The sequence below is a fragment of the Daktulosphaira vitifoliae genome, unplaced genomic scaffold (genome assembly GCF_025091365.1).
Source record: "Daktulosphaira vitifoliae isolate Bord-2020 unplaced genomic scaffold, ASM2509136v1 Scaffold_469, whole genome shotgun sequence".
NCBI classification, from domain to species: Eukaryota; Metazoa; Arthropoda; class Insecta; order Hemiptera; family Phylloxeridae; genus Daktulosphaira; species Daktulosphaira vitifoliae.
Window position 1 is genome coordinate 1 of NW_026100034.1, and position 8,999 is coordinate 8,999.

General features: G+C 30.1%; 1 protein-coding gene across 1 annotated transcript; it reads right to left on the bottom strand.

Annotated features, from left to right (window-relative positions):
• Positions 1-3,245: 3,245 nt before the first annotated feature.
• Positions 3,246-8,331, bottom strand: LOC126909502 (uncharacterized). The gene is made up of 3 exons (XM_050691934.1): positions 8,144-8,331; positions 3,603-4,293; positions 3,246-3,474 (listed from the first exon to the last, which is right to left on the bottom strand). The coding sequence occupies exons 1-3, from the start codon at positions 8,246-8,248 to the stop codon at positions 3,308-3,310; spliced, it is 963 nt and encodes a 320-aa protein (XP_050547891.1). The 5' UTR covers positions 8,249-8,331; the 3' UTR covers positions 3,246-3,307.
• Between the last annotated feature and the right edge of the window lie 668 nt (positions 8,332-8,999).

Consider the following 8,999-nt stretch of genomic DNA (forward strand, 5'->3'; position numbering starts at 1 on the left):
AAGCATATACGAGTGGCTTATGATCGGTGAAAATGGTACATGGTTGTGCTTCGACAATGTGCCTGAAATACTTCACCGATTTAATAGATGGCAAGCAACTCACGATAATACGCAGGCCACGCACTTTGTTTCACCGACATTTTCTTTGAAAAAAATGCTATGGGTTGCCAGATGTTATTGACTCGCTGCTGCAGACATGCGCCGATAGATTGGCTAGATGCGTCTGTGAATAGTCCAAGTCGTGCGGCTGGATGAGGATGTGCTAAAAGAGTAGCGGTCGCAAGACTTTCTTTGCATGTGGTGAACGCTTTTTCTAACTCGGGAGTCCATTCTATCGGTTGGGAACCTTTTGTCTTCGGGCCTTTGAGAATACCGTGAAGTGGTGCTTGCAGGTCGGCAGCTTTGGGAATAAACCGGCGATAAAAATTTACCATTCCCAAAAACCGGCGTAATCCTTGCATAGATTTTGGCAATGGATACTGTCGTAGGGCTTCGACGCGTTCCGGTGGCGGGCGGGTGCCTTCAGAAGATACTAGGTAACCTAGAAATTTCACCTCAGCCGAACCTAATACACATTTTTGCGGGTTAACGACAACACCGTAGTCAGAAAGTCTCCCGAAAAGAGTGCGTAAATGCTGTTTGTGGTCCTCTTCCGATTTAGAGAATACCAAAATGTCATCAATATATACATAACAGAAGTCCAACCCAATGGTAACTTCGTCTATGAAGCGTAGAAAGGTTTGTCCAGCATTTCGCAATTCGAATGTCATAAAAGGATATTCATAAAGTCAGAATGGAGTGGTAATGGCTGTTTTGCATATATCGTCCGGATTAACAGGTATTTGATGGTAAGCCTTTACCAGATCGATTGTGGAAAATAACGTGCAATTAGNTCAGAAATCATTTATGTGTCTGACTGGATAGGAGTCTGGTATAGTTCGGGCGTTCAGCGCGCGGTAATCACCGCAAGGACGCCAGCTGTTCTCCCCTTTCGGTGCTAAATGTAATGGTGAAGACCACGGACTGCTTGAAGGTCTAGCGGTACCTGCCTTGACCATTTCCGCGAATTCCTGTTTGGCGATTTTTAGTCTACCTGGAGCTAAGCGGCGTGGGCGGCAGGCTATTGGCTGACCAGGTGTCGTAAGAATGTGGTGCACTGTTTGATGTTTTATTGTCCTGGGCAATCCGGTGGGACGTGTGATGTCCGGAAATTCTGCGAGAAGTGCAGCCCAAGGGGAAGTGTTGGCAACTGATTTTATGCTGCATTGATTTACAGAGGAAACCTTACCATTCACAGCCAAGCCTGTGACACCATCAATAAGACGTTTGGTACGGCAATCCGGCAGCAAGTGGTAGTATGCCATGAAGTCGGAACCAATGATAGGAGTACTCACGTCGGCGACAATAAAACTCCACGGGAAACTGCGTCGAAGTCCTAAATTCAAATTGAGATGGACCGTCCCGTAAGTTTTTATGGTACTGTTGTTGGCCGCGCTGAGGTCGTAATCGGTGNTAATTCAAATTGAGATGGACCGACCCGTAAGTTTTTATGGTACTGTTGTTGGCCGCGCTGAGGTCGTAATCGGTGGCATGGCGTCGTTCCCGTAGTAGCCGTTGAGGGTAACAAGATAAGTCGGAACCGGAGTCGACTAAAAATTGGCGTTTTGTTATTTGATCTGTAACAAACAGGCGGCTGCTCGGGTTCGGACAGTCTGTTGCCGCCGCTACTGACTGTCGTTGGAGTTTTCCTGATACTTGCAGGGAGCCTTCATTTGGCAGCCTTTTCTCCATAAGTGCTATGATACCAACACCATCCTTTGCCGTTAGTCAGTTCCACGTTTGAACGGTTACGTGACCTAGAGCGGGAACGTTGCGGGCGTTTAGCACATAATTCGCTTACCTGTTTTGNAGCCGAGTATACGGTGCAGACGAAGTGCAAGACACAAATACTAGGCGTACCAGGTGAGGAAAGATAACAGAGTACGAGGTGCAGACGAAGTGCAAAACACAAGTACTCTGAAATGTCGAGGAAAAGAGTATATAGGTTAGAAAAGGAATAAACAAAGACTTTACTTTAAATAGTAAGCCGGACAGCGACAACCGAGTACTGAGACTGATGAATGACACAAGGCACTGGAGTTGACTGACCACGATGGTCAGGTCTATTGGGTTTTTATAATAATTAGAACTATTGCTGATTTGGAAATAAATATTATTTGTTAATTCATCAGTCTCAGGCAGCGGATGTGCTGTCTGTATTTTATTAAAATAATTCTCACGATTATGAAAACGTGACACCATCACACTTGTCACGGTGTCAAGGGCGGGGAGACACCCGATAACAACCGATTGTCATATTGATAGATGGACGGCTGATATTATGAGTAACACGAGCACACGGCAGCCTCGAAAGTAACGCGGTGCCGTGTCAAAGTGAATGAGCTCGTCAAGATTAATCTGGGAAAGTTATGTTTGGAGATCAGAAAGAAATTTTTAGCACTCCGTGAATGTTTAAAAATTTTGGCATGTCTTGATAAAAAATTAGTCGCCATCGCCATGTGCATAATTTTTATCCAGAGATCGTTTTATGTGTGCGTAACACAATTTTGTTTTTATTTTATGTTACGTTAAAAGAAAATACAAAAAATACTGTAATTCAAATTTTAATTTAATGATTGTAAAGTTTTCTTTTGTATAACTGTTATGATAAATAGTAATTAGTTGGTTATTATTAAGTATAAGTTTGAATATATATTTGTATTTGTAGTTATATTGTTAAGGCACTAAGATATTATATTATAGGATATGTTTTTCTAATATCTATTGTTTTATGGTACTGAATCTATAGTATATTTGATCTCTACATTTAAAGTATAATTGTTCATTGGAGTTTGACATAATCATGAATTCCTGTATCCAACAACTATTAACATTAATTGCAAATAAGACAATGTTATCATCAAATTTTTAGTTATCAACTAATTATCATTTTCATTGGCGCCTAATAAAAATTTGTATTAAGGTATTAGATTCTAAAACATTAATTCAAATTTATATTTATGTTCCTTTATTTAAAATTCTATATAATAGTAACTAATTTCAACCTATGACGTCATAACAGAATATTATTAATGATTTTGATACCAAAGATAGTATTATTATTGAAATATTAATAATAATATTTAAATAACAACAAGTAACAAATATCTACAATCAATTTTACTATTCACCCTTTATGAATTTTACTCATTTTAATAATTAAACGTTTTTTATTTTTCGATTTTTCTACCTTATTTTTTTTTTCTTACTAATTCTGAAATAACACTTTTTTTTGAAAACACATATTGTGCCAGACTATGCTGGGCACAATAAGTGTTTTAAGTACTGCATTCGGAGTATGTGATCTATCCGTAATGACAATGTGAAGTGTTCTGGGTCTGAAGCAGAGCCCACCGAGATGGATCCTATTAATTCCTATATAAATGAAATTTGTTGCAAGTATCATTTGCAATATATATTTTTACGTTTATAAAAACTTTTTACACAAATATACGAGAAAGCATTTTAAATTAAAAATTTTAAAAATACATCATCTTGATTACCTTTGCTAATAAGTGTATGAGAAGTTTTGTTCATGTTTGTTATACAAGGAAGAGATGTCTTTGACATTAAGTTTTTCACATGAAGATTGAAATTTTTTTTATTTAAAAATTTATTAATTTTTTCTTGAAAAATATATAATTCATTTGTTTTTTTACAATTTTCGCAAAATTCATTCATCGAAGAAAGTAATACTGAGTCATCTAGGTATTCTAAACTGAATTTAAGTGTATCCTTCTTTTGTCTTTTGAGTCTTGCTAAGTCAATGAGTCGTTTTGCAAAATTATATTGCCAAGGATTAACAACAAACTTGCCATAAATAAAAAATGAAATCATCCTAACTACGTAAACAGATGCATCTAGAAAAGTTATTTTGAGAGTATGATTAGGATTTAAATTTTTTATCCTAATATCGTTTTTTAACACTTCTAAAATTTGAAGACATAAAAATGTGTGAAAACACTCTAAAGACTCTAATTCTTTTTTTAATTTGTTTAAGCTTGATTCTTTTTTTTGTCTACATTCGTAATTATCTTCACAAGATCTTGATAACAACTTAATGTCATCTTTATTTATAAATGAATGTTTAATAAATCTTTGATTTTTTTCACAGACAAATGATTTGATATTATTATTAATAGTAATTATAACTTGTAAAAATGAATCGTCAAATATGGTATCATAATCAGGTGGCTGAAATCATTATGTAAGTTATCGTCAAAAAATAAAAGTAATAATAATAAAACAAGCAGAGTAAAGTTTTAATTGAATTTCAAAATGGCAGATCTGAAAGATTCCAGAGTCAATATTTATCGAATATTTTTCGGTAAATAATGTGTTCACATATGACATAACAAGTTGACATCTCACAAGGCGTAAGGGATTAACTTAAAAAGTATTACATAGTTAATAATTCAAAAATAATGTGAAACTAAAGAAAAGAAAAAAAATTATTTAAATTATATTTATTTTGTAAGTAATTGAGTAAGTTATGATAAAAAAATCACTTAGTAGACAGCTCTATTTTTGGATTCTTTTGTATTTACATAATTAATGAATTATTCTTGAAATTATTTTCAAATATTAGTTAGAAATTAGTCAATGTAAAAAAAGCATTTTTATATAATTTTTTTCATGACGTAGTGAACATAAAAATGTTAAATCTCTTAACGGGATTGATAAGAGGAAATTAAATTCCTTCTTTTTAAAATTGCATTTCTATTTTGTTATTATTATGTTATTAAAAACAATCGAATCAACTTCTATATGGAACATGAAAGACTTTTGAAATCGATGTTATCAAGCCATATTATTGGATCATTTAAAAAAGACAATAATTATCATTTAGATATTTGATGTAAAGACATTAATTATTGTTTTTCAATTTTATTATTATTTTACTCATTTAAAATTCTTATTTTATGATTTTATAAATTAAATATTTTGTAACTATACCCCTGTGGAACCTCGTCTGATCAGTGCTTATTCGCTGGTAAGAGTTCCAAATATTAGTTCTTATTTTATTAAGCCCATAGTTTTGCAAATATTGGCGTATATAAATAAATTAATTTGACGAAATAAAAATTGGTTTTAAATTTTCCGCATTTAGACCACTCAACTATGCCTTAAATAATTTTTAATTCCATGGTTTTTAATTATACATAAAACTTTGAAAGTAATTTTTATTTAATTGTTTTAAATATGATATTTAAATTCTAATGTTTAATAACAATCCTTCATAAGTTATTAAAAATAATTATTCTATTCCCACTTCAATTGAAATTAAATATCTTGATTTTACCCTTGACAGTAAACTTTACTGATTTCACATTATCCATTTTAAAATAATAACTGTAAATCAGTGTTAAAAAATCAATCTGAATAATTCGATTAATTCAATTTTTTGTCAATGAACACTTTATGTTTATTTCTTTCTTTCGATGTACTTGGTTTTTAAATCAGACCATTTTCCTTTATGAAGGGAGCGTTAAAAACATTAAATATACGAGTAAAAAATAGAATTTTTTCAACTTAAATTTTGAAAATGTTTCAGAAATACTCCGAGCTTTAATATATGCCAATTAAATCTTATGTTAAATACTATATGATTCAAAAAAAAAATTTGTCTCGACACATATTCTTTTATGAAGCAATAGCCGCTGAATTGAATCAAAAATGTAATATTTATTTAAAAATCAAAGTTTATTGTGTTATTATTTTGATTTTTAAAATTGCCAAAACTTTTTAAAAATGAACAAAGCAATGTAATTTTTTTATATCGAAACCTTAGTTTTTTCATTTGTTTTACATACAGATCGATAAATTAAAAATCTGACTTTTACTTATCCACAGGGTGTATTTAAAATAGAACCTTTTGCACACAAGTCAAATTTTTTCAACTTATTGTCAGCTTTTAACATATGTAAGACTTATGTTACGAACTTAAAATATAAAAAACAAAAATTTGTCCAGAAGAATATTTTCTATGTGCGGTTTTTTAAAGCATGCTATTTTTGTGTTCAAATTTATTTATTTTTTGTTCATATTAAAAATAAATACAAGAGTTTGTCATAATAAGTAATGATTTTTATACATATATAAATTTAAACTTATTTTGAATATTTTGCCTCCACTAAGTTAAAAAAAACGTTTTTCAATTTTTGAACTAGCTTAATTTTCATACTATTTTTAATTGCTATAATGAATATTTATTCATATATTGCACTTATAAATCATAATAGTTGTAATCGGGATTTAAATAAATACATAGTATTTAATTTGGTTTTTGGAAATAATCCAACTATTTATTTTAAAAATTAATCACTATCTACAGATTTGTATCGAAGGGTTTCTTGTGATAGTAATTTTAATCACTATCATATATCATCTATACTTATCCACACTGTGCCATGATTCCATTTAGCTACTGTTTCTATTCTTATAACGGAAACAAATGTTAACTAATATTCTTTCAATACATCAGCGCCGGAACTTATTGCACCACCAGGTATAAATATTTTTGAATCTTGTTTTGGCCAGGCTAAATGAAGCTTTAAAAAGTATTGATATCGATCTCTCAATAAAATATTCTCTCTCAAAAAGATACTTTTTCAATAAAAATGTGCTAAAGGTACATTATTAAAATTATATTTATAGTAAAAATACAGAGTGTATAGAATCTTATACATATAAAATAGATTTGTTACACAATCTCCTATTGTTGTGAACTGGCTTTTTGCTGCCTAATTGTAATTGTGTAATTTAATAGTATAAATATATTAATCATGGGAACGGAAACCTCTTTTATCTTGTATATAAAGTATTTACCAGGCAAGCATCTAGTCCTTCTAGAACATTCAATGCTTGCTCAGCCCTTTTCAATGTATTGGGCCTACGGCCGCCGCCGCCTGAGGCTAGTAGTAGTCAGCTACTCATTCAAGAGTCGTATAGTTCATAGGGTCGAACCTGAACGACTCTCCACTGAATCTTTTGTTAATTTGCTCACTGAATCTTTTATGTTAACTTGTTCACTGAATCTTTTATATTAATTAAGTATCAACTCATTAAAGTCGAGAAGTCAATTATAAGTGTATACATATTTTTAATTATAATAAATAGCAACTAATTATCAAACGCATTATCTTTTCATTTTGTCTACCGTACCAACCAGGTCACAACACTATATTTAAAATAAAATCGTTTTTCTAAGCAGTCATATTGACTATATAACTTGTAGTACTTTTCACGATACACGTTGTATAAGCCTGTGAAACAGAATAAAATTAAACATCAACGTTTTATTGTTTCAAATACCATTACGTTACTTAGGTTATAAAGTAATAACCAGTAATAAACCATTAAGATAAATTAAAACCCATTTTTATTTATATTATTACGCATTTTATACTCTTACATATTCTGCTATATATCACCACATATTATATTATTCTACTATTATACTACCATATTTTATTTTATACCATTTTTTTAACTCTTCTGTTTTATCTTTTATGGTTTATTATGCTAATTTGTTATTATCTCAAAAATTTAAGTTAATAGAAAAAAACTAATTGCTANACGCTAATTTGATATTATCTCAAAAATTTAAGTTAATAGAAAAAAACTAATTGCTAATTTTCAATTAAATTAAAAATTTATTATATGGTCTAAATGCTGGAAATTCAAAAAAAAATTCTGTTTCATCCAATTTTTTTTTGTATTCACGCCAATATTTGCAAAGCCAAGGGCTTATAAGACAATATATTAATATAATAACGAATAATTTAATATTTAGAACACGTATTGGAGAATAAGCGCAATACTTGGGTTAAATATAGAATTTGGATCATTATTATTTTAGCAGGGCCCTCACATACACACATCATAATATCTTTGTATTACTGTCCATTTTCATATTATCAGAATATATTTTTATTTATGTTTGTATATTCTGTAGTTCGGATGAACTCAAAACATTTTAGAATCTTCTAATTTGCAAAGAAAATTTAAATGTTAAAATATTTAAAATTATTTTTGTACATACTTGTATTTCTGGGCTAGCATTTGAGTTGAAAAATATTTGTGCTGATATAAGAATAACGTAAAGACACATTATCAAATTAAATGCATTACAACGATTTTTAATCATTCTTTTAGTTTTTTAAAAATACTTAATAGTATATATTGAAGTTTTATAAAACAACTTTCTGAACAAATTCCTGCATATATAACTTCAATTAATCTCTTACAAAAAAACTTATGTATAAATTGTAATTTTAAATTTTACTAATAACATAATACTTTGATTTATTCCAACCTTAATAAATAAATAAATTGGAATCGTTTATAGTGCTATTTTTAACAAATTAAGTATGTGTTTTTAGATTATTAAAAAATACATCGCCCAAATAAAATGTGTTTTATGTTCATAATGAAAAATAAAACTATAAGGAAATAAATTTAAAAGTTTACATTTACCAAAAAAAAAAAAACAAAAAAATTATGTTGGTGTGTCATAAGTATAAATGAAAGCAATCAAAATATAACTATCCAGGTAACAGCAACAATTAAATAACGAATTTCTGATTAAGGTCCACAGTTAAATTTTTTCGAATTACCAAAATTTAACGAACATACCAGTTATGTTAATTAAATCGTAAATACTGAATATTTCAGTAAAAACTGTGTTGACACATCCATAGTTTTATTCTGTGAAAAAGATTAACATGATATAGGTTCAGAAATATTTTTAAAATTAATGTGTGAGAGACAATTACATTTTGTATCACAATGTCCTAATATACAATAAAAGACGCAATTTGACTAGATAGTATCAGGTCCGACGTCTTGCTCGCCTAGTTCTGACAGCAGTATATTTATTAAAAATATTATGCAAATAC